The 21490-nt window shown below is 46.2% G+C and overlaps 2 protein-coding genes across 7 annotated transcripts in view; both read right to left on the minus strand.

The window, feature by feature from the left end:
- Positions 1–3713, minus strand: part of p4ha1a (prolyl 4-hydroxylase, alpha polypeptide I a) — a 9245-nt gene extending 5532 nt beyond the window's left edge. For 5 of the 6 annotated variants that reach the window (XM_005944759.3, XM_042213130.1, XM_014340891.2 and 2 more), the window contains exons 1-8: positions 3198–3713; positions 2338–2421; positions 2163–2259; positions 1863–2014; positions 1631–1768; positions 1162–1416; positions 796–986; positions 547–723 (exon numbers count right to left, since the gene is read on the minus strand). In XM_005944759.3, coding sequence (XP_005944821.1) covers positions 547–723; positions 796–986; positions 1162–1416; positions 1631–1768; positions 1863–2014; positions 2163–2259; positions 2338–2416 — 1089 coding nt within the window. In that variant the 5' untranslated portion in view covers positions 2417–2421; positions 3198–3713. The remainder of the gene's footprint in view (positions 1–546; positions 724–795; positions 987–1161; positions 1417–1630; positions 1769–1862; positions 2015–2162; positions 2260–2337; positions 2422–3197) is intronic. The other variant, XM_042213132.1, reaches the window with a different exon arrangement.
- Positions 3714–3938: 225 nt separating this feature from the next.
- Positions 3939–18278, minus strand: rab40b (RAB40B, member RAS oncogene family). Its single transcript, XM_005944761.3, has 6 exons — positions 17865–18278; positions 8557–8617; positions 6870–6930; positions 6111–6188; positions 5629–5851; positions 3939–5094 (listed from the first exon to the last, which is right to left on the minus strand). Exons 1-6 carry the CDS (start codon positions 18004–18006, stop codon positions 4802–4804), a joined length of 858 nt encoding a protein of 285 aa, XP_005944823.1. The 5' UTR covers positions 18007–18278; the 3' UTR covers positions 3939–4801.
- Between the last annotated feature and the right edge of the window lie 3212 nt (positions 18279–21490).

Raw genomic sequence — 21490 nt, forward strand, 5'->3', positions numbered from 1 at the left:
GATTGACCTGAGTTTCTGGGTGTTTGAGCTGAAAGTGCTCGCGCTGCTCTTCTTTGCTGTAAACCGTGAACAGAACATCAACACGACCGATCGGCGACGTAACCCCGAGCCGACGTAACCCCGAGCCGACGTAACCCCGAGCCGACGTAACCCCGAGCCGACATTCAGCCACAAAAACGAAAACTGACAGTTTAGAGTCGTGGCGACACATCAGGCAGGAGTCATGTTCTGATCATGACTCTTGTCCAGTTTTTAACATCCCGACTGCTCTTGATTAGTTTTCCGACACTTTTCACCCTGTGAGTTTCTTCTTCGAGGTCACTTCCTTTGATAAGCTCCGCCCACTGGACTCTGTTGGGTCAGGTTGGCGGGCAAAGTAATTATAAACATGTTTTCATAAAAATTTTAATATACAGCGACTTAACGGGGAGCAATATTTCTGAATACTGATATTTAGCCCCGCCCCTTGCGTTGGTAAAGCACTAATGGCGTCCGACCTGGGATAAGCTCTGCAGCAGCGCGTGAGATAAAGATGCTCGGACTCACCCTGGGCTTGGCCAGCTCTTTCACCTTCTCCATGTCTTTCTCCGACACGATGTTGTGGTAGCGCACGATGTGCGGGCTGTCCCACTCGTCCTCCTGCTGCACCGGGCCAATCACGTACCGCGGGTGCCGGTTGTTGTCATAGTAGCGGCAGAAGAGGCGGCTCTGCCTGCGGGGAGTCTGACAGGAAGCAGAGGTTGAAGTGACGCCGATAAACGACTCTCAGAGGTGCGCTTGTTTCACTTGCCTCACCAGCTTGATGCCTTGGCCGCGACACAGCTGCTCGTACTTCTTCCTCTCAGTCAGGTAGTCCTCTTTGCTCTCCCTCCTCTGCCTCACCTTGCTTTCCTCCTCCTTCTCCTCCACCTTCTCCACCTTCTTCTGTTTGGCCAGCTGGTACTCAAAGTATTTCAGGTTCCCGTTGGCTCGCTGGTGTGTCGGATCTAACGGGCAGAAAAACAACTTCAGGTGACAGAGATCAACAAATCTGCACACAAGCTCTGAAGATGTGAGAAGAAGCCTTCGACTCTCTGGAAACTCAGCGTTGCTCCTTTTTCTAACTCTTTAAAACAACAGCAGCACGTTTGCTGACTGAACTGCCCGTCTGCAGGTACTAACCCAGGTCCAGCAGCCTCCTGGTGAACTCCAGCGCTCTCTCCAGCTCCCCCTGCTGGTACACGGAGTAGCTCAAGTAGTCGAGGACGGTGACGGCGTCCACGGCGCGGGACGTCTCGCCCTGGTCCAGCTGCCTCAGGGCCTGAGCCATCCACAGCTCGGTGTGGTAGTAATCCGCCTCAGAGTACGCCACCTTCCCGAGGTCGTAGCAGTCATCCACGGTCAGAGTGCTCCAGGCGGAGGAGGTGGAGGACGAGCCTGAGGAGGCGAGAGAGAGCAGGAGCATTTACAACTCATGTTCCTGTTATTAAAGCGCGAGCTGGAAGGTTGAATCGTGTAAATGACTTTCAGACACACGACTGAGAGCTCAGAAACATTTGTGGTCCTTTTCCTCCTGAGCGCCGTCTTCTCTAAACTCGGACTGAAGAGCCCGCTCTGCCCTGTAAAGCAGAGCAGGTCCCGGTTCACAGACCTGGGAGCTCTCCAGTGGAGATGGCGTTGGTGTCCAGCTGGTAGGTGTCCTGCAGTCTCATCAGAGCTTTGGCAGCGCCGGTCTGGTCGTCGTCGTTGGGGAAGTACTGCCTCTGGATGGTGAGGTTGGAGATGAACACTGAAACACCACAGAAGAAGAAGGAGGAGGACAATGAAAACAAGGAAAAAAGATTCTGTGTCCTAACGTCCAACAGCTGATTTCTGCGTCGCACCATCAGACACGTCGGTGAGCACCAGGCTCTCCAGCTCCCCCCACTCCGTGTTCAGCCTCTTCATCAGCTTGAAGGCGTTCACCGGGTGACCCAGGAAGCCTTCGGGGTCCTGAGTGGCAGCTGCCGAGAGGACATCCAGTTTGTCTGCCCACCTGAACACACACACACGGCACAGGTAAGAGTGTGTCGCAGATCGTGACAGCAATGTAAACCTAGTGAGCTGCCCCCCCCCAACAAACTTGAGGTTCTGTTCCAGGAAAACAGGAGGCGGAGCGTTTAACGGCGAGCAGCGACACTCACTTTTTGATCTGCTCCAGTTTGCTCTCCTCCGCTCGGATGTAGTCCTTCAGGGAGGTGACCAGGTCCTTCTCCGTGAACAGCAGGTCCGTCATGTGACCTGTGACAAAGAACAAATTAGCGCTCACACACGCGCTCAGCAGGACTCCACGCTACGATACAGAGCGGCTAAACTCACCGATGGAGGTGAAGAAGTCGTGAGCCGAGCAGGAAGTGAAGACGAGGAAGTGGATTAACCACCACCCACAGAGCGCCATCGTACCTGCACACACGGGCAGAAACCAGGCGTCAGTGCTGACATCACACCAACGCCAGACGTTGAAGCGTTACAGGTACTGATACTGAAGTCAGAGTGCTCAGCACACTCACAACAACCACAAGCACACAAAAACATCAAGACACGCCCACACGCACGCTCCGTCTCCCGTCACAGGTTGAAGCAGTGACGTGTCTGAAGCTGAAACGTGGCGTCGGTGCTGCTGAGGGGGAAGCCGTCATCCTCCTGGGCCTGTGAGTGACACTGAAGCGGAGCCAGGAGAGGACAAAGAAGACTCCTGACCTCGTGCTGAAGAGCATGAAACACACCAGAGCTGTGACCACCCACCCACCCACCCTCTCCCTCTCTCTCTCTCTCTCTGTGACAGGAAGTCCCAAACCAGACAGCCAAGAAATCAGACGCCACTTCCTGTGACTGGACACTTCTGCTTAAAGAGCTCCATCTGCCCTTCTGCACCTCTCAACAGGTCAAAGTTCACCTGGAGGTGAGGGTGAGACCCTGAACGAGGCAGAAGCAGCTTTGCATGATTCAGACTCACAGTCAGCCTTCTTTGACTGAGTCTCAGCTCACTAAACACCTGACACACCTGCAGCGGTGCAGCTTTGTGACGTCACACAGGTCCCAGCGTGTGGAAGGCTGTGGTAAACTGAGTGTTTGGAGCAGCTCTGAGACAGTACGTGACCGGAAGTGAGGCCGGTCACGCCACTTTTACGACCACACAAACCCACCAACCCACCAAAGCCCCCTTTACTGTGACTCACCTGTGCTGGGCTCACCTGTGCGCAGTCTCGCTGGCAGACAGACTGTCTCTGTTCAGGTCAGAGTAAAGAGTCGGAACCGTAGAAGTTTCTGGATAACCGGAACCGTCACCTCTGTCAGCTTCCGGTGAGGACCGAGCGTTTCTGCTCTCACCGAGTTTGTGTCCGAGAACAGCTTCAGCTTCAGCGTAGACTCGTCTCAGCGATCCTCACAGCCAGGCTGGCAACACAAACCTCCTCCTCTTCCTCTGACGACGTCACCGCGGCCCTGCCCCGCCCCCTGCTGGACCGGAGGCGCCCTGCGTCAGATTTTCATCTGCAAATTACTGCGTGATGACGTCAGAGCCACCAGCGCGTTCATCTGCATTTACTAATACTAATTATTCCTCTGTGACGTCAGACATGCACGTGATTATAATCACGGAAACCAAGAACAACATCGTAGAGACACAAACCAAACACAGCAGCACAACCAGCAAACACACAAAGACGAGCAGACAAAATGAAACATGATCAGTGAGAGATGAAGAGTGAGCACAACAGACCCAACATTAACACAGAAACGCACAAATTCACCATATGATAAACTGTGAGGCAACAACATGGCACAAAGTACCAAAACTGGATGAAAACAACGAGACAAAACCAGAAAGAAGCGTGTGCAACAACACAGACACACAGCTTCCAAACTCAGAGAACATCGTTTTAATGTCACAACAAAAACAAAACACGTGAAGCAGGAAGTGCACGCTGTGACGTGGACAAACTTTATTGAAACACTGACGGTTAACAGTCACCTCCTGAGCGCGTGCTGCAGGGGTCAGCTTCATCATCACCATCATCATCCTCAGCTTCATATCAAACAGGCGTATTTACAACACGTACAAATATCGCACACAAAAAGTTTGTGTGTCTGCAGAAGAATGATGTGCAAAAGCACCGCTTCAAGGTGCTTCTATGTACAGGTGAGGAAACATTTAACCTCAGCGCTGAGGTGGAAATGTGGCGCAGGAAGTGTCAGAGGTCACGGTTTCAGTTCATCTTATAAACATGAAGTCTGAAATCAGAGGCTCCGAAGAATTCCAAGAATCAAGTCCCAGAGTGGAAAACTGTCACACCTGCAGATCAAATCACACAACGAAGAAGAGTCCGGGCGAAAAACCACATCGGAACGATTCAAGAAGGAAATCTGAATCTTACAAATCTGACTGGAAGCTTTTTTTTTTATTATAAAATCTGTAAATTAAAAAAAGTCTGTTTCAAAAATAAAAAAATACCAAAGTAACAAAAACCAGAAGAAAGCCAGAAGAATAAATCAGCGTCTGCAGCTCTGATTGGCTGCTGAGAACGCGCGTTTTCTGAGCATCGAGCAGCTTTACGTCACACTTTCAGACTTGGGGCTGACGTGCTCCGAGGGTTTTTCCTGACACTGTCGTTTTCCAACCATGTGATGTCACCTCACCTATTACTGGACGCCTGCAGCTCACAGGTGGCAAAGCAAACGTCACCAAACAGGAAGTCTGAAGCGCGGTTCAGGTCCTGGTGAGGAATTCTTCACTTCCAACCGCCATCTTCAAATGTTCGAGCAGGCGGTGCCTTAACTGTCATTAGGAGATTTTACAGCTGTTTCTGCAGCTCTGAGCCGACGGGCTGAGGGGCGGCGCCCGGATCAGTTTGGGCTTTTTCAGCAGCGCCCCCCCAGTCCTCTTGGTGGCGCCGTAGTGGGCGCTGGCGGTGACTGAGAAGGAGCGTCCGTGCATCATGCGAGCGTTGAGGCCGTTGGCCATAGAGAAGGACTTCAGGTGAGACTTCAGAGCCAGTGGGAGGGGCAACTTGTCGACCAGGTGGACCGGCGTGCAGGAAACGATGGAGCGACAGCAGAGGTCCTGCAGACTGAGCACTGACACACACAGAGAACCAATCAGATTACAGCGCTCACAGAGAAGAACCAATCAAAACAGGGAATTATTATAGATTTATTGTATTTCATGAAAAAACACTTTATCAATAAAGTTATAAAATTTTAGGAAACAAATTGAAATATTGAATATGGAATCATGTATTTGTACAATAACATATGTTTGGATACATTTCCTAATATTTTAGGACTAAATTCATAAAAATTTAGGAATAAAGTTGTAAAATATTCCAAGAACATTAATTTAGCAATAAATGAATAAGATTATGAAAAACATATTTCAGCAACAAAGTGAAAATGTTGTATTAATAAAGTGACAAATAAAAATAAAGTTGGAATATTTCAGGAATAAAAAGTGTTTTTTCAGGAAAGAGTGAAAGCAGAACGATGTTTTTGTGAATGACGTCTGACTTTATCCTCAGTGAAGCGGAGCCTCCAGCAGAGGGCAGCACAGAGCTGAACATCCCATTTTAAAGCTGCATCACAGACCTGCAGGGGGCGGAGCTAATGCCACACCTTTACTGGGCTTCCACAGGCGCTCCATGCCGTGTCTCATCAGCACAATTCGGGCGAGCTCCGTGAACGACTCGGTGATATTGAAGTTGCATAGCGGGCTGACCTCGAAAAAGGTGACGCCCAGTTTCTCGGCGTACACCTGCGCCTGCTCCGTGGTCACTTGACGCTTGTAGGCCAGATGCAGACGGTTGCCAACGAGGATCTTAGGAACTCCTGGGGCATGCTGGGTAAACGGGGAACAGAAAGGAAAGGGGCATGTGGGTCTTTAAGCACACTCAGTGTTACAGGTGTGTCAGGTGGGGGGACGCAGCTTAAAGTTAAGGGAAACGTTTGAAGTACGGCAGCCTAAAGAGACACTGCCTCAGCGGGCGTGGGCGCCGTTTTGACTCAGTCAGAGTTTGTGACATCACCGGTCAGCTGTTAGATAACAGGAGAGCGATGGAGAGAGAGCTGACTGCACACACACACGATCGATGGCTCACCTCGTCGATCTCTTTGATCCACCTGTTGATGCCGTCAAATGACCAGCGGTTGGTGATGTCATACACCAGGATGACCCCCTGAAAACAAACACACTCACACTCTCATCAGCGTGTTTACAGCCTCTACAGATAATCTCACCGTCATTACATCACCTGTTTAAATGAAAGCTTAAAGGCTGCATCGCTGGGGGCGTGGCCTCTTTGACTGACAGGTGTGAGCGCCCTGCTCTCGGGCCAGCGGGCCGTTACCTGCTCGCCGTGACTGAAACTACAGATTCAAGATCAACTTTTAGCCTCGCCGTGGCAACAGTGACACCGTTTCCATGGTTACATGTCCTCTAATAGCCCTGATGAGCGACTACAACAGAACAGCTTCATTCAGGGAAACGTGTTTTCTCACACTTCCTGCCACCACCTGCTGCCAGAGTCACATGGCTCCATGTCCAATCAGAGAGCAGCACTCACAGCTGGTCAGCATCAGCATCTTCAGGCTCGAAACCCCCAAAGCGTGTCTAACACGGTGCTTCAGAGCACGTTTGAAACTAAAAACCAGTTTAAAACTAAAAATGTTATCTGTTCGGAAAATAAGATGAACTCATGTTGATCATTCTGATGATAGAACCGTTACTGCTTTACAGCAGCCCAGGGGTTCGTTTACATTCAGTGAAGGTCAAAGGTCATTAGGAGAATGGAGAACTCACCCCCAGGTTCAGTGAGCGCCCCCCTGTGTTTGTCTGCAGCAGTGCACTCGGTGCTCACCTGTGCTCCTCTGGAATAGGATCGGAATATGGTGCAGAACCGGCCCTGCCCCGACGTGTCCCTGAAACAACACAACACAGAGGTTAAAGGTCACCGTGGCGATGCTCACGCCTCCAAACAAACATTACTCAGAGTCTTAACTAATGACTGTGAAGCTGAAGGTCAGACTGGGATGAGCTCTCCCATTGTCCAGCCTTAATGGGAAAGAAAAAACAAACTCCCAGCTTTACTTTGGAGAGCCGTCTCACGGGGCCGACTTCAGCTGCCTGAACGTGAAAAAGGTCCAAACACAGGAAGCCGAGCACAGAGCCAGTGGTGTGGACTTTGGTCTCGACCCTCTCAGACCGGTGACAGTGTGCGTCCTGGTTTTAAGGGTTCTGTCATGAAGTTGTGGACAGATTAGGATTGAAGTGTTCCCGAGGCTCTGGAGGAAGTGTGCACAGACATGGTGGGCTGGGTTCCCCCCTCACTCTTATTGTGAAAGGTCAGTGCTTCCTTCAGTTCAGGTAGAGTCATGGTGTCTTTCTGTTGTTGTGTTTGACTGGATTCAGAGACTCAGAGCTGCCCAGTGTCTCAAACTCCTGTTATAAACCTGCTTTTTTAAGCACACAGTCGTATTTACTGCTGATTTCAGCTGAGGCTGTTTTAATTGTGCACCTGCTTCACATTTTCCTACAAGATTTAAGACATGAAAGGTGGCTCAAGACTTTTGCACAGCAGCGTCCTGACTGTGGTGATGAACATGTGCACAGATGCCTCCTCCTGCAAGCGTAGCGCGCTCTGTGGGTTTGTTGTTCCTGTCCACAGTAAGAAACCCGAGTGTGTCTGAGCACCACAGCAGGGGTTTGCTTGGCTCATGAGCACGCGGGCGGGGAAAAGATGGCCGCCAGTTATCAAAGTCAGAGCGGCAGATCCAGACAGGATCATCTCACACACACACAGCGTCACGTCCTCTTAAACATCAAAGCGGCAGACTGAACATGTGATGGCGCCTCGGCTGAAACACGTTTCTACAAACACGAGTGAGTTTGTGCAGAGCAGCAAACCGTCATCACAGAAACAAACTGAGTAGATTTACTCGAGTACAGCTCCGCTGATTTCATCCAATGACATCTTTTATGCCAAAGTAAAAGCATCAGTGCTGCAGATGCTCTTATGATGACATCATCATCCTGGACTGGTCCTTCAAAATAAAAGTCCTGGTCACTTCCAGGTTAGTTTGTGTGACGTGTCCAGCAGGGCGGGTCACACGCGTCTTGTGTGGTTAAGCTTTTACGGTGTTCGGCCTCTGATGACGACATCCTGTCAGCTGCAGCATCAAAGGAGGTTTTGAATCAGACCTGCTGTCAGTGTCACATTAAGGCTTTTAATCATCATAAGTTATTTTCTTTCCACTTTTATCCACCACACACCGCTCAGGCTGTGCTGTCAGCTGCATTCCTCTCAGTTTCTTTGGACATAAAACTGAAACGTCAAACTAAAACTGAAGGAATATTTTCACTGAGTGAAGCGAGCCTTTAACACCCGTCAGGCTGAAGCTGGATGAAGCTCAGTACCTGAAAAAGCTTTTTATTGGGTAAACGGGCCTCACATGCCTCCTGTATATTTTGATTGTCCTCTGCTTTCTTTCCACACAGACTGATAACATGAGACGAAGGCAGCTGTGTGAACGACGGCGTGTTCGTACCAGAGCTGCAGCTTCACTCTTCTCCCGTCCAGGAGGACGGTGGTCGTCTTGTAGTCGATTCCTGAAAAACAGCAGAAGGAAAGATTCAGATCAAACCAACGAGCAGCAGTTTTAGATCCAACGTGCCAAACATCTCAAACATGCATCACAAACAGTGGAGGTCCGAGCCTGACTTTGACTGTGATGAATGAATTTGCGAGGGCCAGCCAATCAGAACAAAGGCACAGTATTAGAAGGAATCGTCAATCATGCAAAGCACTGCAGCAGGTCTGAGCAGATACAGCGGTTCATGAGGAGTTCACGTCCATGGCTTTATGCTGTTAAACCACGTTGTTCAGTTTAGGCTGTAAAAACAGTTTGCTCTGAATAAGGACTTGCTCAGCTTTAGTTAGTAACTACATTTAATTAAAGGGTTATTCATGAAACCCTCATATATTCATGAACACTTTCACCAGAGCCCTGCAGCTGCCCAAATCCAGGTGTGATGCTGGGTATTCAGAGCGTCCTGTGCAGGTGTGTGGTTTCTCTCCAGCTTGTTACTGGTTAGCCGCTAATATCAGGCGACTCTCACAGGGGACAAAAGCAGAAAGCAGCTCGTCTCTTCTGTAACTGTAATTATTATTAGCTTCCTGAAAATAACCACAGCGCACTTTGAGGCGTCGACACACGCGGCACACGCTCACCGTCACGTATGTCACGGGAAAGCTGCTGGGTGCAGGAAGCAGGGCTGGACTGGGACAAAAAAAAATCGGACCGGCCCACCAGGTATTATAGGAAAAACCATAAAACCTTTGAATGAAAACACTGTGGTGACAGTGATGTACAGTCTTGTTGGTATATGCATGATTCCTATACATTTTACATCATACTAAAAACTTTGGTTGTAAGATTCAGATAATTATTTATTAAAAGCGAAACATTTTAAATGAGAGTAAGAAAGAAAAGTATTTCTTTGTGCCCCCCTCTCCCTGTTAATGCCCTACCTGCCCCCCTGGCAAACTTTGCTAGACCCGCCCCTGCACAGTTACCAGCTGTCAGCTACTAGAAAAGGATGCTGGTGTTATTTGTCTCTCAGAAACAGTTCATAACTTCCCTTCAATTCAGCTGATACCTAGAAATTAATATTAAAGTAAATTCTAACAACAGCTGATCAAGCTTAAACGTGCTGCTGTTGTTTAGCGCGACATCCGCTGGTTTCCTCTTTCTGGCGCAAAGTGGGCGATAAACAAACAAGAGAGAAAAGCCGATCAGCTGATCATTGATCAGTTTCATGATTGAAGGAGCAACAGGAGAGGGAGGGGAGAGGATGAGAGAAGAAGAGGAAGCTGTGCAGCATAAAGACGCAGAATAAATCCAGCTTTGTGTCGTTTGTGACGATTCCGTCTTTTTACGGGACGGTTGGCAGCTACTAACTAACCTTATGAATAAAATAAAGTTCACTATCAGTAACATCATAGCACCACCCAGCTGTATAGAAACTCCGTCATGCTAGCTAGTAGCAGTACGAGTTATTGTAACTGACTGTAAAAAGTCAGCACAACGAAAATAAACTAAACTTGGTTTATATCTGACCAGATCGACTGCAGCTCATAACTTCTTACCTGGAGTTCAGTTCACCGCCTCGGGGCTCTGCTCCTCCTGCCTCCCCTCCCCTGGTGTGATATGACTCCGCCTCTCTGACCCAACACTGACAACAGGATTAACTTTGACCATTTTTGCCTCTTTTGTGGGGCAGCAGCTTCACCTTGCACCCACATGTAGACCACAACTGCTTCCTCATAGTGACAGCTACATGCACAAACATGTGGAGCGAGCTCTCAGAGCAGCTTCAGCAGAGGCTGACTGCACGGCGTCCACCAGCACTGAAACGAAACTGCTCTGACTAAAACAAAATGAGCTTTACATTTCACGTGTATTTGTTAACATTTGAATCTTAAGTCATTTATTTATTCATTTACTAGTTTTGACTAGTAAAAGCATAAAAGCAAAAACACACAATACTAAATTATGAATACTGATTCCTGTGTCCATGCAGGTTGAATCCCAGCCAATCCCTGCACAGAAATGTCCGAAGATGAGTTAATAATTATAAGAATTCAACTGCTCAACGAACAGAAAGAGGGCTCCCTGATAACTGACTATAAATTAATAATGTGCCATTAGCAAAGAACAAACAGTGAAAGCCAGCTCCTCGTATCGAACACGTACAGTGGGGCAAAAAAGTATTTAGTCAGCCACCGATTGTGCAAGTTCCCCCACTAAAATGATGACAGAGGTCAGTAATTTGCACCAGAGGTACACTTCAACTGTGAGAGACAGAATGTGAAAAAAAATCCATGAATCCACATGGTAGGATTTGTAAAGAATTTATTCGTAAATCAGGGTGGAAAATAAGTATTTGGTCAATAACAAAAATACAACTCAATACTTTGTAACATAACCTTTGTTGGCAATAACAGAGGTCAAACGTTTACTATAGGTCTTTACCAGGTTTGCACACACAGTAGCTGGTATTTTGGCCCATTCCTCCATGCAGATCTTCTCGAGAGCAGTGATGTTTTGGGGCTGTCGCCGAGCAACACGGACTTTCAACTCCCGCCACAGATTTTCTATGGGGTTGAGGTCTGGAGACTGGCTAGGCCACTCCAGGACTTTCAAATGCTTCTTACGGAGCCACTCCTTTGTTGCCCGGGCGGTGTGTTTTGGATCATTGTCATGTTGGAAGACCCAGCCTCGTTTCATCTTCAAAGTTCTCACTGATGGAAGGAGGTTTTGGCTCAAAATCTCACGATACATGGCCCCATTCATTCTGTCCTTAACACGGATCAGTCGTCCTGTCCCCTTGGCAGAAAAACAGCCCCATAGCATGATGTTTCCACCCCCATGCTTCACAGTAGGTATGGTGTTCTTGGGATGCAACTCAGTATTCTTCTTCCTCCAAACACGACGAGTTGAGTTTATACCAAAAAGTTCTACTTTGGTTTCATCTGACCACATGACATTCTCCCAATCCTCTGCTGTATCATCCATGTGCTCTCTGGCAAACTTCAGACGGGCCTGGACATGCACTGGCTTCAGCAGCGGAACACGTCTGGCACTGCGGGATTTGATTCCCTGCCGTTGTAGTGTGTTACTGATGGTGACCTTTGTTACTTTGGTCCCAGCTCTCTGCAGGTCATTCACCAGGTCCCCCCGTGTGGTTCTGGGATCTTTGCTCACCGTTCTCATGATCATTTTGACCCCACGGGATGAGATCTTGCGTGGAGCCCCAGATCGAGGGAGATTATCAGTGGTCTTGTATGTCTTCCATTTTCTGATGATTGCTCCCACAGTTGATTTTTTCACACCAAGCTGCTTGCCTATTGTAGATTCACTCTTCCCAGTCTGGTGCAGGTCTACAATACTTTTCCTGGTGTCCTTCGAAAGCTCTTTGGTCTTGGCCATGGCGGAGTTTGGAGTCTGACTGTTTGAGGCTGTGGACAGGTGTCTTTTATACAGATGATGAGTTCAAACAGGTGCCATTCATACAGGTAACGAGTGGGGGACAGAAAAGCTTCTTACAGAAGACGTTACAGGTCTGTGAGAGCCAGAGATTTTCCTTGTTTGAGGTGACCAAATACTTATTTTCCACCCTGATTTACGAATAAATTCTTTACAAATCCTACCATGTGGATTCATGGATTTTTTTTTCACATTCTGTCTCTCACAGTTGAAGTGTACCTCTGGTGCAAATTACTGACCTCTGTCATCATTTTAGGTGGGGGAACTTGCACAATCGGTGGCTGACTAAATACTTTTTTGCCCCACTGTATATGAAAATATCTGCGGGAGAATATCCTGAGAGAACAAGATGTGATATAACGTAGGAGATATTCTGGGAGACATAAGCCCCGCCGACACACGCTGTGTCCAAGTTATTGCACACACACACTCTGGTGTGCATGATGCATAAAGGGAAAGTGGAATTACATAACAGGCTATAACAGAAAGGTCTGCTGACAGACGTCTAAACAGCAGAGCACTGGGAAACGTAGCAGCTACAGGGTGACAATAAGAGCTCCATGATTCAGTTTAAACACCAGCAGGCCCGAGTGCACGAAACAAGATTCCTTTATTCAAATCTGCACAAATTGATTCATCTTTGTTCTTTCAGTGTGATACAATAACGCAGAGTTGCACAGTACAGGAGGCGTTACTGAGACTTGTCTACAAGAGTGTGAGTCAACTGATTTCACAAAGTTCTGTGTCTTTATTGTATAAACAAATAAATAAGAAGAATAAAACAAACACTGAAATCAAACAAAGCAAACTAACAGTAAACATGTTCCAACAATAACAAATAAACTGAATTAGAAATAAAATTGAATTAAAAAATATAAAACTGTAAAACTCTGATTAGCGGTTGTTTGTAGCTTAGCCACACTACAGTTAAAACAGCCTTGTAGTGCACAAAAATAATAAGCAGCTTCTTATCTTACATTAGCTTCATGTCCTGCTCTCAGATATTAGCCACGCTAACACTACGATGCGTTAGCTGACGTTAGTCGAGAAAATCATCTTTTTATGTTGCTCTAGCTTCATTTACTGCTGTTAGCCTATTTAAGGTTTACCTTATCTAAGCTAATGTCACATTAGCACGCTATCTGATAGCTTTGTGTCCCATTAACTAAGAATTGATAACTTAGCCACATTAGCATTGTGTTAGCTTCACAGTAGGGGTGGGTTTTGATGATCGATTAAATCGATTCTGGCTTGGATAACGTGATATCAATTCATTAAAATCCTGAATCGATTTTATTTTATATAAATTTATTTTGCCTGAAACGCCAGAATCTCAGGTTAAACCTCACAAAATTTCAACAACCACCAAACAGCTAAAACAGTAAATGAGAGCAGGAACACGGCTTCTGCACAAAGACGTGAACGCAAAGCGCCGACGCATCAGAATCAGTGAGATGTGACTTTCTCACAGTCGGGGCTGAAAGCGACAGCTGCTGATTCTGATGTGTCGGCGGGTCGAGCTTTGTGTTCACGCCCTTTTTGCGCTGATTCTAAAGCTGCAGGTTTTATCTCTCTCCAAACAATATTGACCGAACCAGCAGCAAAAGAAGATCCAAACTACGCTTCACATAAACATGAACTCACTCTGACTTTTGCTGTTTTGCTTCCACCAGGATAAAATCACACTTCATGCACAGCTCTCTCTCTCTCTCTCTCTCTCTCTCTCTCTCTGTTTTCTGCATTATTCGCTTGCTTGTTACGCACAAGTCTACGTTGTTTACAGGCTGTCGGCCGCTGTTTCTTTCCTTTTACTTACTTCCGAAAAGAAAACCTAACTTCTGCCGTTCAATACTGAACAAATTTAAACTTTTTAAAATTGTACAAAATGCAAAACGCCGTGTCTCTAATAAAACCTCTGTAACGTCAGAGGTAACGTTCATGTGCTGATTAATGGTTTTCTTTTGTTTTTGATCGACTGCAGAATATTTTTATAAAATCCAGAACAGGAAAATCAGCTTCATGTTTTTCTGTGTTTTATCTTCAGCTACTTTGACACAAAGGCCTCTGCTGTGATGCTCACACCTTTGATAAAGTCTCAAAAGTGTCAGCTTCCTTTTTATAGATACAAAAATATGTAAATGTACTGATCTGAATTATAATATTGCTGACTGTCTGAGGCAAAATTTCCCAGATTTAAATCGAATCGAATCGATTCGGGACCTTGTGAATTGGAATCGAATCGATTCTAGAAATCAGTGACGATACCCAGCCCTACTTCACAGCCTGATGTTAGAGTGGCCCTTCTTGTGTTAGCTCTGTGTTATAATTGAGTCTGAATAATAAAACAGGCAGTATTATGGTACAGATTACCTCTCTTAAAGTTTTCTTGTAACACCTGGGCGAGCAGCCACACGGATCATTTTATCAGACTGTTAGTAACTCTGTTTGGGAACTGAGGGGAGATTTGGACTCACAGATGGTTAATGATGTCAGAGGTTCTGTCGTGCTGCTGCGTTTTGTTTCAAACGGAAATATGACCACTTACATCTTTGTGTGACATCTGTAAAGAAGTCCTCACAATCAGTTCAAACCCAAACAAACACATCACCTCTAACAGTATTCTTCAAGCATAGTGAAGGTCGGCCTATCTGTAAGAGCCGGTTCACACCGGAGGAATGAGTCAGCCTCTCCTGGCAGCACCAGCAGCATCATTATACCCCCACCGAGCAGCTCGCAGCAGCACCACCACAACCACACAAACACTCTCACAGTGCACATTTGGTGTAGATGGGAGAGTGGAGTGTTTTTGTGGAGTTACACAACACTCAGAAGGATGTTATAAAAGAGTCGATCGTGGCGTTCAGACCGTAAACAAGCGCTTGGCCCGTCTTCGCATGTCTCATTTGGGAGTAATTATCAACGGCTCATAAAAGCACAGAGAATAAACTAGCAAGCTGTTTGTGTGCATTTTTCCGAGCTCACGTCAATGCTAATCAAGGCTTCCCCATGTGGTCTGGCTCAGCTTTGCACTGCAGCCAGCTCTTCTCTGGACTCGGCAGGAGAGCAAAGCCCCTTCCTGGACCTGAGAGCCAGAAATCGTCCCACAGTTTCACCACAGCTATGTCTGTGTGCCGTCATGCCTCCCGTTAGAGGAGATGACCCAGAAACAGCAGAAGCCTGCGGTTTTCCATCAGCCTGAAACCGTCCTCACACCAAGGAAAACCCAGAAACGGCACGACTCGAGGCCTCTGCTGATGTCGCTGCTACTGATTAATCCACCCAACGGTCGTCACGTCTGAGAGACCAAAGACAAAAAATTACTAAACAAAAACTGATTTCTGTTCATCAGCAGTGTCACAGCTGAGGTTCATCAAACATTCAGATCAACATGTCCAACGTAGTTCCTCCAGAAAACCACAGACCTCTAGTTTTCCTGTTACTGTATCAATGAACACTTTATCCTACAGTTTCCACAGTTTCTCAGAACCCAGGATGTGTGTTCAAAACCAATTTACTGCATGAAAGGACAAGGGCCCAACAGTATGGTGCAAACTGCGCCCAGTACAGAGGCAGCTGCATTATAGTGCTAACATCTGCACAGGTAGCATGCTAACACTTAGCTAGCCAAGAACCCAGACTGATGGCAAAGCTGGGTGTATACAGACCCCGGCCCAGCAGCCAGAGCCTGAACATCAACAGGTAACAAACTGATGAGCAGTCAGCCTGCAGCCTGTTCCTACCAGTTCAGAATCACCGTGGTGACCACTCCAAAGTGTCTTTGTGCTGGTTTCCATCTTTGCTTTTTGTTCATCCCTGAACAATAACAGAAAGAGCGTACCTGTGTCCTCATGAGGACTGTGTTTCAGGACAATTTACGGAGAAATGAGAAAGCAATGGAACAAAAAACTTTCTTCAGCGTAATTAAGTAATGCAGCGCATCACTTTTAAGCAAAGTAATGAGTAATGTGTAATAGATTACTTTTTTGAGTAATGATTTTGCTCCATATTGTAATTCTTTGCTTCAGAATAGTTCAGAATAATCCTTCATCTCATACGGAGACAGCTGGCTGCCCCTCACAACAGAAGGTTTAAATGGCAAGTGGGCGGGGCTTCTGTGCCTGAGATTGACCATATAAGGATATAACCTCCCTATGACATCATACAAAGCCAACGTCATAAAAAACTGGTGTAAACTGAGTGTTTAGATCTGAGCTTTGGTCTCACAGTGATTAATGAACATAGGCTGAGCTGATTATTATCACTGGGACAGCAGATAGATGTCATTTCACTGTTAGGAGACACAAATATTACTGATGGTGTAGCTGTGTGGAATATTTTAAAAACAGGATAATTGGATAAAACTTACTACAGATTTTTATACATTTTCTATTTTTTGAATTTACTTCTTTCACTTCAGAATTAGACATGAGAGTACAGCCTTCCTTCCTCCAGGATGATTCAGAGACCACGTGGGTGTTTTTCTGCATCCACAAAGCATGGCGCTGGCCTGTCATCTGTGACCTTTGACCTCCTCACTGCAGGCTGTGGCTGGTGATGTCAGCAGGCCTTTTTATGTGCGGGGGAGATTTTTTGGCGTGTGAGGACTCATCTCCTGAGCCAGCAGACTGTTCTCTGCTGGTAAATCGTTTTCTGTCCAAGTGGACAGAAAACGATTTACCAGCAAACATGAAAACATGAGTCTGCTGTAAACAGGTGAGTAACATCACCTGCTGCTGCTGCACGTCACGTCTGACCACGGTGGAGCTCAGATCATCTATGAAACTGTCCTAAAAGCTCAGTTTGGACTTTTCTGCAGAGAGATGACAGCCGTGTGCAGGACGTTACATATTTAAATATGAAATCAGTTTTTATGACAGCAGGTTGAGCGTGTGGTCATGTGACTCGTGAGCACAGTGTGTTACATCGTGTGTCAGCGCGTGAACTTGGAGAGCTTCAACTCGTCCTGTCACCCTCCTGCAGGCCGAGCATGAGTCATGAGCAGCTGCCTGCCAGCGCCACACACAGACACACACACACACAGACAGACACACACACACACAGACACACACACACACACACACACACACACACACACACACACACACACACACACACACACACACACACACACACACACACACAGACCATGGCAACACGGCTTCAATATTACAAACTAAAACGGTGTGTGGAGCTTCTAATGCTTCCCAGAACAAAGCAGCACTTCACTGCAGTTCCTCTGACGTCCACAGGGGGCAGGCTCTAAAACCAGCCAATCACCACTGTTGAGTGACATCACAGTGATTATGTCCAGTTTTTATACGCAGTGGATCCAAACCATCAGTTAGTTGGATGGTGTCTGCTCACCAGAGAACAATGCATATCTTAACAACTATGGCTCTTATTTTGAAAGAGTAAAACTTGTGAACCAGTTAAAATGCTTTCAATAATAAAATACACTCAGCTGTTTATTAAAGTAAACGTGAATACATTTATTTATTTTTAAGAATAAACTTGTGAACTTATTTCACAAAAACAGCTTTTTCTTGTAAACTTTAATCACTAACTTTCATTTTTCAACTCAGAATAAAATCTTTTCATAAGGACTAATAATAACTAATAACTAATAATAACATAATTCTTTTCTTTTCATAAAGCTTTGATGTCAGAGAGGCTGCTGTGGAGAACTGGAGCTCTGATGGAGGCGCTAAAAGTTTGAGTGAACATGAAGTCAGACTCCTGATGGAGGACTCGGTGTCAGCAGCCTCCACAGAGATCACCGGACAGCTGAACCTACTCCCCCCACTCACCCATGTTGTAGCCGTACGGGGACTCGGTGGCTCCGTCCTGCAGGCTGGCCAGGATCTCGCCCTTCCCCACGTCGCTGTCGCCCACCAGCAGGAACTTGAGCAGAAAGTCGTAGGCGCGCGCCGGGCTGCTTCTGTGGCTCATGCTCGCGGCGGGTGACGGCTGTGGTGTCCCATCCTGAGATGAGAGCAGGCTTACACCTCTCCTCCCCCCCCCAGGACACCGCACTCAGACTGGAGCGTTTTCAGGAGCTGCTCGGAGCGCGTCCAGCTGTGCCATCGGCGCGCTTTTACGCACGACGGTAAAAATCCTCTGCAGCTTCAGGTCCAGGTCTGCTCCCGGACTGAGGAGCAACTCATGGATCTCTGGCCTTCCCCCCTCCCTGCTCCAGCTGAGGAGGTGAGGGAGGGTGTTTATCTCGGTTCGATTGGGTAATCGTTCGAGTTGCTAGGGCAACCTTGAGTCAGGATTGGACGTTGGAGACGTCCATCAGCGAGCGGGACAAGCTGTGCGTTTGGCTCACTAAGTGACGTCAAGCTGAACAGAAATAGAAAAGGCAACAATTTCCTGTTTGGATTGAGAAAATAAAAGCATGACAGCGGCTGGGCGGAAGAGATGCTTTACACAGGAACAGTCTAGAGATGAGCCTTCGGACAGACAGCAGTCCGGGTTTGATGAGGCTGATGTTCAGATCAACAAGTGCAGCACTCGGAGCAGACTGAGGTTACATTTGCAGGAGATATTTCATGATGTCCATCTGCGTCTCTCTGAGTTTTGTGAAGCAGTGACTGTTGGAAATGTCTTAATGCAGTCAAAGGAAGAAGTTTTCCTCCATCAGCTCACACTCGAGTAACCAATCACTGACTGAAAGCGTGACAATGTTATTTATACAGCACCAACTCACAACAGCAGTCACCTCAACAACATGTTTTTGGCTGTTTTGGCCGTGCCCACCCTGACAAAGATGAATGACATATTTGGTTGCTGTAAAACCACAAACTCTGTGGCAGGGTTGGTCCTTCCCGGGAGCAGGGAGTGGGGGAGTTATCTTTTTTTGTGTTGTGCTCTGGTTTCCCCGAGGCCGAGGCACAATAACAGCAACAGCAGATATAAATTAGTGACAAATGTAAATATGAAAACATCCTTTCAACCTGTCAGGACTGATTGAGGTCAGACTTTAAAGCTTTGAATTCATCTTTTCTCCTTTATGATTTTTAAATAAAGTTTAACTTCTGACTTCGGTATCCAACAAACAGGAAGCAACACACAGTGTTCAACTCCGGATTCAGCTTTATTGATGACATCCAGCAGGTGTCAGTGTCACACCAAACCGCCGTTTGTTGCATCACTTTGATATTCATATACCGGTACAGTAAATTTCACAGTATTTTAGGTTTGTCACGTTAACAGCTGTTGATGGGAACACGTGAGAAAAATTATAATAAATGCTTTACTGGAACAATTCAACCATCACTACATTTTTAGCCATTCTTTCAAGAGATTAACTGATCCTCGAGAATATTTTTAAAAAGAAAATGATTCTAGCGTTACATAGCTCACGGATACCCAAAGTCCCCCTAATTAACAGAAGCTATAATAATGGAAGATAATTATTAATTATTAAGTGTGAAGCATCAGAGTAAACTTAAGATTTCTCTTATTTTGTCAATAACAGTTGAATGAGATTATACTTATATACTCTACACAAGCCTTTAATAGTGGTTTCATGTCATATACATCATGTACTGTAACTGTGATTTGTTTTTTTGTTTTTGTTTTTTGAAAAAAGGAAAAAAGTTCACAAGCGATCAAGAAGTACTGTATTTTTCCGATTATAAGGCGCATTAAGCGAAACAAAACAGTCAGATAAGTCAAACTTTACTCAGCTCATTCTTCTTGCTTCCTCCACTTCAAGTTCAAATTTTATTTGCCACATGCAGTGGCAGGTTGCCCTTTGGCAGGTTGCTGGTTGGAATGAACCCGCCCCCCGACCTTACACACACAACACAGACATCACATGGGGATACAAGTCAGAGAACGGCCGCATTACAGAAAAAAACCACTGAAATGTACACTACAATGGGAAAGTACAAGAGGAAAAATAGAGACCTCTGCTCATGCAGGAGGACAGCATGAGAACAGGAAACAAAAAAACTCCTCTGCACAGAAAGCACATAAATGTCCACAGCACAACATTATGGAGCACGTGACCAGCAACAGGGTTGGGTAGGGGATAAGGAGTAATCCCAGGCAACACAGCAGCCATCCTGCCACTGTGCCGACTCTCCAGCGCGAGCCCAGACCTGCCTCGTGAAAAACATTGATTCATTGATTCCCTAACCCCTCCGTAACATTGATTCATTAATGCTGTATTCTATCACAGCTGCTCTATTCCCGTGTTGTTGCAGTATATGAATGACTAACCTCGTATTGTGGATGGATTATCTCAGTTGTTCTCCTGACTGAAGTTTGGTCCGTTTACAGCATCCTGCCATGCGATTGCATTTGTCTCTAACCATCGGGAACCCTCACGTTAACTTTTATCGAGTGGAAAGAAGTTAGCGTTCATCCTCCAGCTTTACTGTGTTTATGTTATGCTAACATAGCTGTGTTGCTAGCAATCACCTAGCACATCATTATATAGCAGCTAGCCCAATTCAGTAACCCTGCAAACGTCACTGCTGTCAAATTTCCTTCATTTGTTCAACTCAAAGGGAAATTCATTTTTACATTTTTCGTGGTGCATACTGCTGAAGGACTCAGGGATGAAGGTGTCTGAATCTATGTGGAGTAAGTGTTTGTCTAAAATCCACTCTGGCTCCATAAACAGTAGACACCAATTAATTCAATTTAAAATCTGACTGCACAAGATTCATCCCTCTGTCTCCCTAATGTGTGACAGGTTGGTAGACGTTGTTTCATGCTTTTTGGTCTTGTCCCTCATCCACAGGCTTTTGGTCTAATATATTTCACTGGTATTCCAGCGCATATATGAAGCCCTACAGCCTGCTCAGAGCTGCTCCAGGCTACAGTGCAGCAGCCGTTGGAGTTAGGTCTGATTGGTGCCCAGAGACTAATCCTGAGGGAATGGAGTCCCCCACTCCTCCTTCCTTTCAGTTGAAGGTAACAGACATGATGTCCATAATACAAATGGAAGAAATCACCAAAGACTGTAAAGACTCTCTTTTGAATGTCTGGAACACTTTGTGGAGGCCAGACTGGGCTAAACTGGGCTAAACTGGGCCCAGATTTGTAAACTCTATTCCAGCTTTGGTGTTCTGTCTTGTGCTGTTTTGCGTTGTGCATGTTTGTCTGAGTTAACTGTTTTTTCTGCAACACATCCGAGCCTGCTTGTTTTTGGGTTTGTTTTTGCTTTATATTTTGAAAATCCAAAAGAAAATTAAAAAAAGAAAAGAAAAAAAAGGAGAATCCAGAGCCACAACCTGTTCGTCCTTTCGTTTTGGTAGATTTAGATAGTTGAGAAATTCATTTTCTGCATCGGATGGATTAATCTGTGACATGAAGCTTCGTTAAAGTCTTCAAAGACTTCTTTGTTGTGGCTCATGAGGAATGCTTTCAGTTCAACCCTTTATAGAGTAAATAGTTCTTTTTTCTTTGTTTAGTTTTA

The sequence above is a fragment of the Haplochromis burtoni genome, unplaced genomic scaffold (assembly GCF_018398535.1).
Source record: "Haplochromis burtoni strain Fernald_Lab_line unplaced genomic scaffold, NCSU_Asbu1 Contig_422, whole genome shotgun sequence".
In the NCBI taxonomy this organism is placed as follows: domain Eukaryota; kingdom Metazoa; phylum Chordata; class Actinopteri; order Cichliformes; family Cichlidae; genus Haplochromis; species Haplochromis burtoni.